Raw genomic sequence first — 17,110 nt, forward strand, 5'->3', positions numbered from 1 at the left:
CCTCTGTTGATCTTTTATCTGATGTTTCTGTGTCCTGCCCCTCTTCAGGATTCTGCTGGGCAGACTGGCTCCTTACTTCTTCCTCTTTTCTAGTCATGTGTATTCATTTTCTATATTGAGTTTTTTTCTGTTGTTTTTCTTCGGTTCTCACTCCCCTGATGGACCAACTTATTCTCTTCTTTTTTACTGTCATTTAATGGGACGGCATAGTAGGAAGAATATGGTTGCATGTGGTCAGTCAGTCATCTTGAATAGGTTAAATTTTATAGAATTTCTGGCTCTGGTTTAAGGATTTTCAGTGGAGACCGTTACCCTTTTTTTTTTGTTTATTTAAAATCTAAAATAAGTAATACTGAGATCGCATTGTATTGGTTTGTGGTTCATGAATGGTTTTAGTCACTCTAACCTTCATATTTAAGTTACTATATCTTGGTTGCTCACTTGCTCAACCACTTTGGTCTTGGATTCAGCTGGACAGTCTATCGAGATTAACTACACCCAGCACTGGCTCTCCTTAGAAGGATACCCAACAGGAAACTGTATGGCTGTGGGGCAGTGTCAAGTGCATGTTTTTAGCGCAAGTCCTCTAGGAACTATTTTTGATGCCTATCCCCAATTTCCCCAACACACAATAGCTTAGATCTTAGGAAACAAGAGCACATGGGTGGGTGTGAGAGGCTCTTTGGCTTATAAGCCCAAAACTTCATGTAGTTAGCAGTAACTCCCATGAATATACTTCCAAGTCCCAGCAACAGGAACACTGGTTACAAGTTATACCACTCTCAGGGAAGCCCACAGGTTTGCCTTCTCATTAGAGTTTTGGGTTTTTTTTTTAAGACAAAACATGTATTTTTATTGTTTCTCCCACCCAAGTAGAACAAATCTCCTGATGGCAGGTCTCTTTTCTCATAGCTTTAAAAATGGGCTTGCTTTCTGTCATTTGCATTTATATTACGTATATTAAGAATTTATGCAAATAGGGAAGCGAAAAAAAATCCATACAAATATAAAATGGCCATGGGTACAGATTGCCTGAGTCACATAAATGTGATGGACCCTTGTCTTTAATGGCATCCCTACTCTTTTCATTGACAGCTCTTTTGGTCAATTTAACTCTTGTAATCTAAGCATCAAACCTGTGCTCGATACTACCTGGAACACAGGGCTTAATTCTTTTTTAATATTTTTATTGAGAAATCTTCACATACACACAGTCCATACATGGTGTACACTCAGTAGCGCACAGTAGTATCACGTAGTTGTGTACTTTTAGAACATTTGCATCACTCCAGAAAAAGATATAAAAAGAAAAAACTGTATATTCCACACCCCTTATTCCTCCCTTCTCATTGACTACTCGTCTTTCCATCTACCCAATTTATTTTATCCCCACCCCCCCATTTAAAATTTTTTATCCATAATTTTTTACTCATCTGCCCATACCCTGGATAAAAGGAGCATCAGACACAAGATTTTCACAATCACACAGTCACTTTATATGTTTCCAGAACATGTTTCCATACAAAGGTCTTCCAGAATCAAGGCTTCTGGAATACAGCTCAGCAGTTTCAGGTATCTCCCTCCAAAAACTCCAATATAGTATAAGCTAAAAAGGGATATCCATATAATGCATAAGAATAACCTCCAGATAACCTCTCAACTCTGTTTGAAATTTCTCAGCTGCTTAGACTTTGTCTCATTTCCTCTTCCCCCATTTGATCCCTTGATGCTGGGTCCGGGCTCAGCCTGGGAGTTCTGTCCCACGTTGCTAGGGAGATTTACACCCCTGGGAGTCATATCCCACATAGTGGGGAGGGCAGTAAGTTAACCTGCCGAGTTGGCTTAGAGAGAACAGACTACATCTGTGCAACAAAAACAAGGTCTCTGGGGGTGACTCTTAGGCATAATTCTAAGTAGGCTTAGCTAATTCTTTGCAGGAATAAGTTTCATAGGGGTGAACCCCAAGATCGAGGGCTCAGGTTATTGAATTGGTTGTACCCACTGCTTGTGAGAATACCAGGAACTCTCCAGATGGGCAAGTTCAATATTTCCTCCTTTCTCCTCAGTCTCCCAAGGGGGACTTTGCAAATACTTTTTTATTCTCTGCCCAAATTACTTGGAGTTATATCAGGACATCACACTAACCTGTACAAACTAACAAGATGTCATTCCTTATTCAAGATTCCATGTAATAATGGTGTTCAAATAAACTGACTATACAAGTTAAATTGGGTAATGTGCTACCCAAAATATCAATTTTGCACCAAATAAACATCTCTCCCTTTGGTCTCACACAGAAGTTGACATTTTAAAATATGGATGAGATCATCCTTTACCTTGTATTCTGATTTACCTTAGTCTTATGCAGATCAGCTTCATGCATATCTCTATTGAAGTCTGATCCCTTTTTTTTTTTTTTTTAACTTTTTAAACAGTTGTTGTATGGGATTCTGCTGACTCTCATAGCTTCAGAGCTCTGACTTGAGTCTCAGGTGTCACATAAATACCCAGTTTCTGGAAATGACCAGGTTATATACAAACAGCCCAGTATCTCAGAATTTATAAGTAACAATTACATCTCCTGAATATATGTGACTGCTGTAGGAGTTTACAGTCTAGGAACCTTTACAGCAGGCTCCAACCTGATAATAACCCATGCTCTAGGTTTATATATTATAGTTAGTCCACATGAGAGAGGCATAACATTTGTCTTTTTGTTTCTGACATTTCATTCAACATACAGTCCTTAAGGCTCATTCATCTAGTTGCGTGCTTTACAACTTCTTTCCTTCCTGTAGTCCTTTTTATGTGTATATCACACAGTTCTCCTTCCTTCCCTCAGTCATTGTATCCTTAGACCACCTCTGTCCAGTGTGAATCCGGACACTACTGCCATAAATTCCAGTGTGCACATACCCATTCGTGTCCCCACACTCAGTTCCTCTACACTCAGTACCTAGCAGTGGGGTTGCAGGATCATATGGCAGCCCACCCCTGGCCTCCTGTGGAACCACCACACTGCCCTTCAAGGGGCTGCACGTGTTTCCCTACCAGCAGTGAATAGGTACATCTCTTTCTCCGCATTTTCTCTAGCACTTGTTTCTCTCTCTTCATTTTAAATAGTTTTATTCACACATCATACAGTCCAACTTAAGTAAATAGACATGGCTTCGCCACCATAATCTATGTGAAGACATTTCCTTTTCTTCTGCAAAGAATTAGTACCCCTCCTCCAGGACCCCTGACTGTTGACACTGAATTTTGGCATGTCTTTGTTACATTCAGTGGAAGCATATTACGGTGTTACTAATTATAGACCCTAGCTTGCATCGATTGTACTTTTTCCAGTATACCATCCATCTTTAACACCTTGCAATGTTGACATTCATTTGTTCTCCCTCATGCAAAAACATTTTTATATTTGTACATTTAAGTACTGTCAGTGTCTACTCTAAGCGTGCCTAAGTTATACCGTCTCAGTCTTTAGTCTCTATCTTTCCTTCTAGTTTCATATGTGCTCCCAGCTCTTCTCCCTCAGTCATACTCACATTCAGTATACTTATGTTATTTTGGTTCCATCAAGTAGTGTTGTGCTATCCATTTCTGAATTTTTACAATCAGTCCTGAGGCATAATCTGTATTTCTTCAATACCAAATGCCCAATTTCTATCTCCTGATAACCTGTGTTCATAACTATAATTCTCAAAGTTCTCTCATTAATGTAATTCATGTTAGTAAAACCATCCAGTATTTGTCCTTTAGTTTGTGGCTAATTTCACTCAGTATAATGTCTTTGAGGTTCATCCACGTTGTTACATGCTTCATGCCTTTATTCTGTCTTACAGCTGCGGAGTATTCCATCATATGTATAGACTACAGCTTGTTTAGCCACTTATCCATTGATGGGCCTTTGGGCTGTTTCCATCTCTTGGGAATCGTAAATAGTGTTGTTATAAACATCGGTGTGCAAGTGTCTGTTTGTATCCTTACCTTCAGGTCCTCTGAATATATACCTAGTAGTGGGATTGCTGGATCATATGGCAGCTCTATACTTAGCTTTCTTAGGAACTGCCATACTATCTTCCAGGGTGGTTGTACCATTTTACATTCCCATTGACAGTGGGTAAGTATGCCTCTCTCCACATCCTCTCCAGCATTGTCGTTTACTGTTTTTTTTTTTGATAATGGCCATTCTAGTGGGTGTGAGTTGATATCTCATTGTGGTTTTGATTTGCATTTCCCTTATAGACAGTGAAGTTGAACATCTTTTCATGTGCCTTTTAGCCATTGTATTTCCTCTTCTGAGAAGTGTCTGTTCATGTCTTTTGCCTATTTTTTAATTGGGTTGTTTGTCTTTTTTGTTTTTGAGTTGAAGAATCTCTTTATATATTTTGGATACTAAGCTCTTATCTGATAGGTGGTTTCCAAATATTGTCTCCCATTGCCTAGGCTGCCATTTTACTTTCCTGACAAAGTTCTTTTATGCAAAAAAGTGTTTAAGTTTGAGGAGATCCTATTTATCTATTTCTTTTTTCAGTGCTCTCCCCATTAGGTATTAATAATTTATTCATAGTTTTTTTAGTCCAGATGTGGTCAAGAGGCTTTTTTTTAAATACCACCATAAGCAAGTGTTTTTGTAATACAGCTAACATTCCATCTTTATTGGATATCCAAGGAAAAAGAAGGAGAAACCAAGGTCAGTTTCCCATATAGGAGGAGAAGGGGTTTTGTTAACCTTTACTCATGTTCTTTTTCTGGAGCACTTGGACTTATATTTAATTTTTTTTTTCAAATAGGTCTTTAACATTTTACTTTGAAATAATTTCACATTTACAGAAAATAATAGTATAAAGAAATTATCATATACCCTACCCCCACAAACACAAATTGTTAATATTTTGGCACATTTGCTTTATTATTCTCTCTCTCAACCAGTTGAGAGTATGTTCCAGATATCATGCCCTGTTAGCCCTAAATACTTTGGTGTATATATCCTAAGAATAAGGACATTCATTTAACTTCACTTTAGTACAGTTAACGAAATCATGAAAGTTACATCAATACAATAGTGTTATCTAATCTACAAATCTTATTCAGATTTTTCCAGTTAACCCAGTACTGAATTTATATCTTTCTTTTCTTGGTCTAGAATCTGATCCAGGATCACACAGCATTTAGTTTTAACGTCTTGTTAGTCCCCTTTGGCTAGAACAGTTCTCTCAGTCTTTCATGACATTAACAGTTTTGATGAGTATAGGCTATTTATTTTGTAAGAATGTGTCTCATGTTTTCTTATGATTAGATTCAGATTATTAACTTTGGAAATACCACAGAGAAGATTTGTCACAATAGGAGGTACATGGTTGCTTTATTGCATTATTAGTGATTTTAAAAAAAAATATTCTTATTGACATTTTTACACACATACAGTCCATTTATGGTGTACAATCAGTGGCTCACAATATCATCACATAGTTATATATTTATCACCATGACCATTTTTTTACAACATTTGCATCACTCCAGAAGAAGAAATAAAAAGAAAGAACGCATACATCCTATCCCCCTCATTGACCACTAGTATTTCCATCTACCCAATTTCTTTTACCCCTTAACCCCCTATTTCCTATTATTTATTTTTAAGTGATGTTAATTTTGATCATGTGGTTTAAGTTGTCTCCACTAGATTTTTCCACAATAAGTTATTTTTCCCTTTGTAATGAATAAGTCATTTGTGGGGTCATAGTTTAATACTGTGTAGATAGTCTTTTTCTCATTAAAATTTCACATTTTAGCACCCACTGATGAATCATGTCTGAGTCTAAATATCCATCTAAAAATCTGGTTATTTTTCTCTTCTGTATCTCGGCAGTCACTTTAGGTTGACTAGTTGGGAAATTATTTCAAGGGGTTTACTATTCTGAACCACCAGCTAATAATGCAACGTCCATTAGAATGTTTGGATACAGTCTTTAGCTCACCAATTCATTATAATTCTTAGTTATTGGTATTTGTAAAATATAGGGAATCAAAATGTTTTCTTAAATATTTTCCTTTTCTAGGTGTTTGCTACAATCTGGAGGCAAGATTTTTCCTCAGTATGTGCTGATGTTGGGGTTGCTTGTGGAATCACAGACACTGGTAGAAGAGAGTGCTGTTCAAGGAACAGAATGCACTCTTGGATTAAATATAGCACCATTCATTAACCAATTTCAAGTAAGCACCTTGAAAAAACTCAACAAGGTAGCTGCTGTCCACAATAAGAACCTTATTTCTCTCTAATCTTTGGTTCTGTCCAGTCACTGTGCTGTTCAGCTGGATTAATACGGTAATCAGTTTCCTAGACCAGTGAAACTTATTATGTGTAAAATCAACCTAGGGGTTAGAATAGCCAAGGAATTTTGCCATGCTTCCTGACAAGAATCTGTAAATGTTCTTCTGAACCACTGTTATGAATAGCAGTGTTTGAACAAACACTGTTATGAAGAATAGGGCACTGGTTCTGGTCTTACTGAAAAAAAGATGCCACATGTCCAAGAAAGCAGCAGTCAGAAAACCTACATTCTAAAATTGAACCGTTAATGCCGAGACTTCAGGCGGGCAGGTGATAGGGATGAACAGTTATGTCCAGAGCTGAGGCAATCATACAGTAGGGGTCAGGAATCTAGGAGCTCAAGACAAAATGGGTAATGTCTGTTTGGGAAACAAGGAGTATGTATTTAGAAATGCGGATGAAACTGACAAAGGCACTAACATCAAAACACCAATCTGCAAGTTAAAGTTGTGGGAGTGGATGGAATGTCTAGGGAGGAGACTATTGGGTTGGAGACAGAGGTGTGAAGCAGTTAGAATACTGCCATGTAAGCCAAAGAGAATTTTGAGAAGTATGATGTTGATGAGTATAGAATTACAGAATTAAAGAAGTGACATTTAAAACTTTTATCTGAAGGTTATGGAGAGCAAGTGTTTGAATATGGACTATTATTAGATCTTGCATGAATAATACCTACTCAACAAATAGCAAAATGCTGAGGCAACTATTTTTTTTCAGGGCTGTTAACTAAAGTTGTGGAGCTTTCCCCCCCTTAATCTATTTTTTGAAGGTTTGATAAAGAGGACATACTAGAAGATAGAGAATTTTATTTTATTATGTGGTTTAAAGATTTTCACCATTTCCTATGTTTCTAGCTTATTTCCCTTCACTCACTCATCAACATTTTTTTTCCCTCAGAATCTACAATAACTAACCCTAGCATTTTTATCATAGTACTTCCTTCTCTCATGTCCTCTGTTCTTAACACCTTATAGCTCATGGTCTGTATATTTCAGAGAATGTATAGTTCATATATTTATTCTCTTCATTTTTTTCTAGTGGCCTGGGAAAACCCTACCTTGGTTAAATCCAACTCTTTGCCTTCTCTACACCAGTATCACTGCATATTGCAGCAGAATATGCTGACTCTGGTCTCATGTCAGCTCATTACTGTGTATCTCAAGAGGCACTGTAATTTCCCCTGGCAATTTTACATTTCCTGGTTTACTCATTCATCTAGTCTCTTAGATGATGTTGCTTCTTTTCCTTTAATTTAGTGACTAATTGACTTTCACAGGGGCAACTGATTGAACCAGTTAAACAAAATGAGAGGTTGTGAAAACTACTAGACAGAAAAACAACAGAAATGTGCTTTTTCATTCAACAAAATGTTTACTGAATGTCTACTGTATGCCAAGAAGTACTCTAGGTTTGAGAATTAAACATACAAAACCTTGCACTCATGGAGCTAATACTCATATTAGGTGAGACAGACAATAAAAAAACAAGTAAAAAGGTTAGCACGATAAGGAATGAGAAGTGCTATCCAGGGAGATAGGGAGCATGATGTGGGCTCCACTTTTATATAGGTTATGTCTAAGGAAGGGACTCATGATAAGTGATTTTAAGCCAATATCCAAAGGAAATAAGGGATAAAGCTATATACAGTTTGAAGGATTAAAATAATAATGGCCTGAGGCGAGAACATGATAGGAGTATTGTAGAAACAAGAAGAAATCATGAGAATGAGAGATTCAGTCAGAGATAGATCTTATAGAGCCTTTGGCCATTAAAAAGACTTTGGCTCTTATTACTCTGAAAGGGACAGGAAGCCACTGTTGAGAATCAAACGAGGAATGACATGATATAACTTATGTTTTGAAAGGATCACTCTAGGTATTTGGGAATAGACCACTTGTGAGAACAGCCAAAGGCATATAATTATTTCACTAATCCAGGTGAGAGACGTGATGGTGGTTTAGACCAGAGTAGTAGCAATGGAGGTGTTGTAAAGTGGTCAGATTCTGGATCTGTTTTGAAGTAGGTTTTTCAGTAGATTGGTTGTAGGGTGTGAGAAAGAGACAGGGCTCTTTTTTTTTTTTTTTTTTTTTAGGTCTTAACTATCTTGGAAAGGTAGTTAGCATTTACTGATATGGGGAGAATAGTAGGAGGAACAGATTTATGCTTGTGTGTGCATGGAATCCTAGATGATGTCAGGGAAAGTCCTAGGCTAGAGATACAACTGGGGCAATCTTCAATATATATAGTATTTAAAACCAAGCCTGGATGAAATCATCTTGATGTTGTGTAGAAAGCAAAGAGGGTTGGAACCTGAACTCTGGACAATTCACACAGTTAAGGACTTGGGAATGCAGAGGAATCAGCAGAGGACAGGAGTGATCAGTAGGCTAGGTTGAGCAACCAGAGAAATGGGGACACTGTGAGAAGTGGGTAGAGTTGTGTGGGAATTAGAGTTCAGGTGGTAAGAGGTGACATAGTTATTTATGGTTTATTCTGGGGACAAATAGAAAGAGTAATAAAGACCATCATGAGGAGTCCTCGTGATGGTAGGAAGTCACTCTGTATTTTCATGGGGAGAGAAAGTTGGACTCCTTCAAGGATGCCTAGGGAAAGGTCTGTAGATGTGTCTTCTTCAGCCACAGAAGACTCTAATACAGAGCAGGAAAAAGGGCAAGTTTTCAAACAGTTATTTCCATTCTATTTTCAAATGGGGAGGCTTAAGTTTATTAATAGCTGATTTCTATTGCTACTGAAATTGATGGAACACTTTAGTACCAGTGGTTCTCAACTTTGAGTGGTATATTGGAAATATCTGGGGACTTTTTTAGACATACTGGTATCTGGATCCCAGCTCCAGATTGGTCTGGGGTATGGCCTGAGCTTTGGGCATTTTTAAAACATCTAGGTGATTATTTTAATATGTTGCCAAGGTTGAGACCGACTACTTCCCAAAAGAAGTCCGCTATCAAGTTTTTGGCTAAATTTGGCATTTTTCTAAAAAGTCCTTATGCCTTAAGAATGGATGTGGGAATTAAATGAGGTTGTAGATGTAAAAAGCACTGTATAATACAGAGCCAAGTATAAAGCAAGCACTTAGCCACAAAAAGAGTAAAAGTGAAAAATCTTTACTTTCTCTAGGTACCCATACGTGTATTTTTGGACTTATCCTCATTGCCCTGTATTCCTTTAAGCAAGCCAGTGGAACTCTTAAGATTAGATTTAATGACCCCATATCTGAATACCTCCAACAGAGAAGTAAAGGTAAGGGCAACATACAAAATGGTTAACTTTTGTTTTATTTAGAATTATCTTGTATTAGATAATGCCTTACATAATACTTTATCCATATAAAGTTTTTGCCACTTTCGTGGAAGATTTAAGTGTTTCTTTCCTGAACAATATTAAAAAATAGGCTTGAGTAAATATTAGTGAATAAAATAAGTTGATATTAATTTCAATTGGGGGATTATATAAATGTATTAATTACAAAAAAGTATAAAATTTTGTATCTGAAATTGACTAAAAAGAAAAAGATTTACCTATCCAGGTCTACACTATTTACCTTAATAAACTTTTTGTTGTTTTCATAATTTCTTAATTTTTATAGGTACACATTTGTAAATCTGGACAAGTGACTGCCATTCCATTTTGGTATCATATGTACCTTGATGAAGAGATTAGGCTGGACACATCAAGTGAAGCCTCCCACTGGAAACAAGCTGCGGTTGTTTTAGATAATCCCATCCAGGTTAAAATGGGAGAGGAACTTGTACTCAACGTCCAGCACCACAAAAGCAATGTTAGCATCACAGTAAAGCAGTGAAGAGAAGTTCTCAAATGAAAAACTGTTCAAATAGAGGAGCAAGTAAAAATTCTCATGTTTTAAATTAGTGGAATTGTAGTCATACGATGGGCTATAACAATTTAATTCCTTCTAACAGTCAACTATTTTTAAAAATTGACATTAATAAAATAATAAAAAGGTAGCATTATAATAAGTAAAAATATTGCTGCAGACTTGTTTTCTGGAAAAGGCTGTCGTTGCTTGCTCTTCAAATTAGGAAACTTTCTCTTCACTTTGATTGCTTGATCTTACTATAGATTAAATTCTGCTAAACACTTTTTTGTATATTCTGAAACTATACAGGTGACGGATATTTAGCCTCGCCTTTAGTGTCATGTAACAGTAAGTAAAGCAAAACATTCATTTTTTTAGGTTTTTCTTATGTTCAGTTTTATAATTGGGAAATATTTAAAGAATACTGAGGGTTATGGTTACCTGTTGATTACAGCTTTGCTTCCTTTAATACTCAGTATACTTCTGAAATACCTTCTCGGGTTTTGTTGTTGGGGAGTGCAAACTTGAATAAGAATTGAAGCTATAAACTAAACGCAGTTAAGAGGGTAGAGGATTTAGGGAAGAAATCATTAGGCTGCAACATTTTTCCTGGTCTCCTTTGGCCAAAAAATTAAAAGTTGCTTAACGAAAGTTAAATTCTGGAAAGGTAATACCAAACCAGTGTTTTTCAAACCTTTGCTTTGAGTACACAATAAAAAATATAGAACGGTCCAGGTTTTAAAGCCTTTTAAATTAGGGAGATTAATGAGGAAGACGATTATCATGCCTTGTATGCATGCTGTGTGCTCTTTTTAAGTAAGCCACAAGGAAAATGGGATGTTTCTGTTTTCTACGTTTTTTCTGTTCTCCAGACTACCTGTTTTTCATAACCTCCAATATTATCGTATTTCCCAACTTTACTCTTAATAGAAATCTTTAGGTTAAAATGAGTGGAGTGGACAGTATTTTCAACTTTTATTACTGTAAACCAGTATAAATGTACATATATGAATGTGTGTATAAATATATAGGCAGAGATTTTGAGAAATGATACCTTACTGACTATCTGTGATACTGGCACTTTTTATGTTTTATTTTCATTTGAAAATGTCTAACATGACCCAATAGGTTGTGATTAGTAATTAGAGAAACACTGTCCTCCCAAGTAATATTTTTCCAAATAGTACCTACCTGTCTTCAGTGGTTTAATAATTATGACTAAGATCAGCCAGTACTTGCACATGCTGCGATAACACTGGGGAAAAGTAGACTACATTTCTATCACTAGTTTATTTATTTCATAATCTATTAGCAATGTTGCAAATATGGTTTTTAGATACTAGGTGTTTTAAGATGAGTAAGATTAGCTCTGAAATATTTTTTCCTAATAGGAATATAAGATAGGGGAAATTTCATTTTAGTTACATTATTTCTAACCTTTCTGTTTTTGATATTTCTTTTTTGCTGTCCTTCTAATCAAGGAATTTTGGTTAAAGCTTAAGAGTTTTATGTTTTAAAAAATCAGAGACGTAAAAAGTTGCAGAAAATAAATGATAAATTCTTATTTATTGAAAGACATCCAATAGAGAAATAATTGTTAGGTAGGCTTATATGGCACATGATTATGATTAAGTCCCACTAATTCATAGTTCTGAATTACACTTTTCTGCTAATTCCAGAGCATTACAGTCATGTAGCATTGGTAGAAAGCACTGATTTTTTTTTCTCCTTTCCTTCTGTTCATCCTCTTGATAAAGCAGTGCAAGATCAGGAACATTTAGTTGGGAATGTTTTCTACCATGTGAGTATGTGATACTCTAATGTTAAGAGAGCAATGCTATGTCTAAGAAATTTAGACTGATTACTTGTAATATACAAAATGTAATTACATAAATCCAGTAGTTGCACCTGGCTTTCACTTATCTTTGTGTTGAAAATTCCCACCATCTGTGGCTTGTTGCAAGCACAAAATCCTGAGCGACGGGATGCCAGGTAATGAAATAAAATGGTAGTTGCAGTCTGGTTTTGCACATTGTTCAGGAGGCCACAGATTTATCTGAGGGTTTCTTCTCTTCAGTAGTGTCATTCAATACTTCATCATGTGTCTTAGCTGTTGTAGGTGTAGTCTGGGGTGTCACAGTGTGTCCAAACCCTTGGTAGTGACCCATGGGTGAAGGTGGCATAGAAGAGGCAACAGAAATTGCATCTTGTGACGATGATGATAACAAGCTTGTATATTCATTTTGATCTTGATCCTCAGGAAAAAATTTTTTCCTAGGATGTCCCATGACTGTTCTTCCTTTAAAATAATAGGTTTCCAAGTTAGCCAAAAGTTGTTACTTTTACCATTATAAACTCATCATTCTGTAAATAAGGTCCCATTTCACATCTGAAGAGCTTCTGTCATGGTATCATTTTAAATAAGGTCCTTCTGTCAGTTATATATATAGATACTAATTAACCCACCTGTCTGGATGAATTAAATGGCTGGTACTTACCAACATGCCTTACTTGTTCAGAAATATCATCTCTAATATCTGAAACATCCCACATGGCAAGAAAAGAATCAAAGCATGACCCTTCTTCTGCTTCTTGGACATACGGTTTGTATGAGAAAGTGTAGTGATGAGCAATAGCAGCAAGGAACATTTCAATACAGATAATGAAGTCCTACAACAACAACAAAAATATCAGTCCTCTGGGCTTAAGTCATTTTCTAGGTATAGGAGAAGCCTTTTCTCTCTTTTCAAAAGTACTTAAGTGTCAATAGCTTGTTTATAATGGAAGATTATATTCATTTTCCATTTTTCCCAAGTAATTATTTTTGACCTCTCTAAAAAAAAAGGAGCAGATGGGTAAAATGCCAGAATCTAAATCTATCTTGCTCTACCCTCAATCAAGTATTTTTTAGCAATGTACAATGCATTCTTAACCTACTGCCCAAGGACTAAGTTGAAATGCAGAAAGAGAAAAGGACTAGGAATAACAAAATCCAGGTTCTACTTGCGTTCTGCTACAAATTAGTTATTATTTCTCTGGCTAGTTATCTCATCTGTGAAGTGAGAATAATGGCCCCAAAGCTTATATTATCAAGTCTAGTGGAGCTAATATCTGAAACTGCTTAACAGATAGTAAGACTGTGTAGAACTCAGAGACAGTACTACTTACCTGAAGTCCTGTAGCCACAGCTTCTACAGTTTGCCATTCCCATGTATGCTTTTCAGAAATAACGCCAACTTTTACCAACAGAGCAATAACTACTGCTTGCCTGTATTTTAGGAAAAGGTAAACGCCAAATCTATATTAAGCATAAAATGAGTTGTTTTAAAAATACATCATTAAAAAAAAAATTAATCCCCAGTGCAACCTGTGGACTGCTTCTACCTACCTCACACCCCAATTCCTTCCCATTTCCAACTACCATTACCACCTTGTATTTACAGCATTTAGAAATTTGGCACATCCCTTTTATGGGGAACATGGTATCTATATAAATATAGTGCTTTATAAATTTTACTGTCCTGATTTGGTTTCATCAGATGAATTTTGATTCTCAGAGTTTCAGTACTTGGCTTTTACGTTGCTTTTTGCTTTGAAAATATGTACAAGCAGTTGATAATAAGTTCTTCCTATAGATAGCAATGCCTAACACCTTGTACAACAGGCACTTAACATTAAATTAAGAACAGATACTCAATGTTTGTACATACATTAATTGACTTTTTAAAAACAGTCTTGTTTGAAGTTCTGGTGCTAGAGATAAACTCAGAAGGGGTCTGACTCCAAGATGGGGAATCATGCTGAAGCACTTCAATCTAATCTAGGGATGTGAGCGCACACATTATAAATATCATCAATATTTATAATGGTGGAAAAATTAGGAACAACCTAAAAAGAGCTCTCTTTATTGAGAGAAAGCTATATTCACAATATACTAAACATATTATTCAGTTATACCAATTTCTGTAATATAAAATCATTTCTATAGGGTGGGCCACAGTGGCTCAGCAGGCAGAATTCTCACCTGGGTTTGATTCCTGGTGCCTGCCCATGTGAAAAAAAAAATCATTTCCATAGAGTTTGATATAAGACAACTGTGCACCAAAATGTAAATCACCCTTTCTGGGAGGCGGGATTCTGACAATTTTCTTTTCATCCTTTTGTGTTATTCACATTTTGGTTGCTATATTTGTTTCTAGGTTCTCTGCCCCATCCCCACCATTTTACTAAACATGTATACTTTTGCCTTCTGTTTTAAAAAATGTTTTTACTGCCAAATATTTCCTCACATCATTAAATGTGCCACAGTGTTTTTCTTCTAAACTGTATAGTATTCTATGACAGCACCATGATTTATTTATTTATTTTATTAATTTTTTAATTAACACGCCATGATTTATTTTAATGATTTCTCTAATATTGGCATATATACACTGTCTCAAATTATTTTCCTATTATATTAAAGTACCCATCTGATTATATCTTTATGAAGCTCTTGTAAGGGTTAAAGGATTAACTTTTAAAAGGATAACAGAACATTTTAATCCATTTTCTGCATTAAGATTTTTAAAATTGCTCCTTAATAAACAGTTTATTACCCTTTAGAAATTGAGAATACTTAATAGACAGCAACACTTACCAAAAGGAAACAAAAACCACCAGCTTTACACAAAGAAATTTGCCAACAGGTTGGATTGGACTCAGTTCTTCCTTTAGTACTTTATAAAATAGCAGGAGACAATACATGGCAAACTAGAAACAATTAAGATTAACATTGGAACTCCTTCAATACGAAAAACTAAATATGGTAATAGAAATATTTAAGTTATAAACCAGAGACATGGTACAAGAATAATGTTTCAGACAAATCTTTCTAGGCTTTATTATACTATTTTTTTTAGATTACCTGAAAACTTTTAAAGTTACTATGAAAGAATAGGCTAACTATAAAATATTTCTCAGAAGAGATGTTTTGTATTAAAGTGTTCACTTACTGGGACCCATAAAGAAAACAATATTCAAATGATTGAAGTTAATAGAAAAAAGGTTCTTATACGGGCAAAATAAAAAGATACCTGCTTATAAATGGCTTTTCTAAACAATTCCCACTAATCTTACAAAAGTTTATTAACTAGTCTATCTTATATAACATTAGATGCATATTACTTACTAAAATAGGTACAATTTCAATAAAATTGTGACCATGAAATTTTAAAGTAAAGAATCAGGGAAACAGTTTTCAGAAATAAATTGTAATAATCTAGTGCAGTGTTGAATAGCAATATTTTTCTTCAAAAAGTTTACTTTTTTGGGCGGGCCACGGCTCAGCAGGTAAGAGTGCTTGCCTGCCATGCATGAGGACCCGGGTTCGATTCCCGGTGCCTGCCCATGTAAAAAAAAAGTTAAAAAAGTTTACTTTTTTTACATTAATATAATACAAAATGCTCATTTAAAATATTTTAGAATATGAAAGCAGGAAGATGATATTCATAATTCTGTCATTGAACCATTCACATATATATAATTTTGTTGCCTGATTTTTTTTCCACTTATAGTACCTTACACTTCCCCACATGTTTCACAATGATTAACTTTAATAACTATATTTTGGCCAGTGAAAAGGACACAACACATTTAACCAGTTCCTATCACTGGGCTTTTGGATTGTTTTCAGCTTTTTGCTATTATAAATAATAGGCTTTTATAAATAATACAAAGATATTCAAAGCAAGATTACGTCTATTTCTTTAGAAAACATTTTGAGAAATGGAATTACTGGTTCCAGTGAATATGAATGTGTGAATATACACATTTGGATATACAGGCATTTACTAATAAAAGCCTCCAATACCACATGGATGTCATGACATTTCTAAAACATTAGTTTGCTTATATCATTAATCAAAGATTTTAAATGCACTTTCTGATAGGATCAGAGAGATATCTTTAAAGCATTTCAGTTAATAAAATATCCATTTTTAAGCTCCGCATTCTCAATTTTTCTTTAATTCCAAAGATGATGCTAGAGAATTTTATTCTCCCATTTTTATCAAACTTTGTACTGTAATATACCTATCAGACATTCATTTTTTTTTCTTTTGGCAAAACACTGTGCTTTACAAATATGACATAGTCACACAACTATGCATGAGTGCCAGAAAATGAACCAGCACAGTTCAACAGGTCAACACATAAGTCACCAAGTATTTAAAAAAGATATATATTAAAGTTCCTTGAAGTTCTTCCTACAAATCAAACCCCAAGACTGAAAAGCAATAAGCTCTATTCCAAGAAGAAACTTTTCCCTAAGAAAATTTAGAGTTAACAGATATTAATTTAGTACGATTAAGAAAAATGAATATTTACTTACCAATTGTGACATATTATTTATTATAACCAAGTAAGTCCAAGCATTTGAAAAGCTAAAGTTACCTTCATCATATATACCCAACAGCTCACAGATCCTAAAAAAAGGTGAAAATGAGACTTCACAATTGAACAAATCAAAACATTTTACATTTTTATTAATTTTTAAATTAAAAAATATATATAACACAAACATTCTTAATATATTCCGTTTTACAAATATAATCAGTAATTCACAATATCACATAGTTGCATAGTCATTATCATGATCATTTCTTAGAACATATGCATCAATTCAGAAAATGAAATAAAAAGACAACAGAAAAAAACTCATACATATCATGCCCCCTACCCCTCCATTTCATTGATCACTAGCATTTCAATCTACTAAATTTATTTTAACATTTGTTCCCCTTATTATTTATTTTTATGCCATATGTTTTATTCGTGTTGATAAGGCAGATAAAAGGAGCATCAGACACAAGGCCCTCACAATCACAGTCACACTGTGAAAGCTATATCATTATACAATTATCTTCAAGAAACATGGCTACTGGAACACAGCTCTATAT

General features: G+C 35.1%; 2 protein-coding genes across 8 annotated transcripts in view; one reads left to right on the forward strand and one right to left on the reverse strand.

Annotated features, from left to right (window-relative positions):
• PRMT9 (protein arginine methyltransferase 9) overlaps window positions 1-17,046 on the forward strand; it is a 73,247-nt gene extending 56,201 nt beyond the window's left edge. For 2 of the 5 annotated variants that reach the window (XM_077139866.1, XM_077139869.1), the window contains exons 11-13: window positions 6,063-6,216; window positions 9,473-9,595; window positions 9,942-17,045. In XM_077139866.1, the coding sequence (XP_076995981.1) occupies window positions 6,063-6,216; window positions 9,473-9,595; window positions 9,942-10,157 (493 nt within the window). In that variant the 3' untranslated portion in view covers window positions 10,158-17,045. Of the gene's footprint in view, window positions 1-6,062; window positions 6,217-9,472; window positions 9,596-9,941 lie in introns of those variants that run through there. The other 3 variants (XM_077139868.1, XM_077139867.1, XR_013167470.1) reach the window with 3 other exon arrangements.
• Window positions 1-17,110, reverse strand: part of TMEM184C (transmembrane protein 184C) — a 52,908-nt gene that overhangs the window by 2,612 nt on the left and 33,186 nt on the right. Inside the window, exons 6-10 of one of the 3 annotated variants that reach the window (XM_077139872.1) lie at window positions 16,543-16,636; window positions 14,812-14,924; window positions 13,341-13,440; window positions 12,671-12,842; window positions 9,727-12,471 (exon numbers count right to left, since the gene is read on the reverse strand). In XM_077139872.1, coding sequence (XP_076995987.1) covers window positions 12,209-12,471; window positions 12,671-12,842; window positions 13,341-13,440; window positions 14,812-14,924; window positions 16,543-16,636 — 742 coding nt within the window. In that variant the 3' untranslated portion in view covers window positions 9,727-12,208. Of the gene's footprint in view, window positions 1-9,726; window positions 12,472-12,670; window positions 12,843-13,340; window positions 13,441-14,811; window positions 14,925-16,542; window positions 16,637-17,110 lie in introns of those variants that run through there. The other 2 variants (XM_077139870.1, XM_077139871.1) reach the window with 2 other exon arrangements.

The sequence above is a fragment of the Tamandua tetradactyla genome, chromosome 22 (genome assembly GCF_023851605.1).
Source record: "Tamandua tetradactyla isolate mTamTet1 chromosome 22, mTamTet1.pri, whole genome shotgun sequence".
In the NCBI taxonomy this organism is placed as follows: Eukaryota; Metazoa; Chordata; class Mammalia; order Pilosa; family Myrmecophagidae; genus Tamandua; species Tamandua tetradactyla.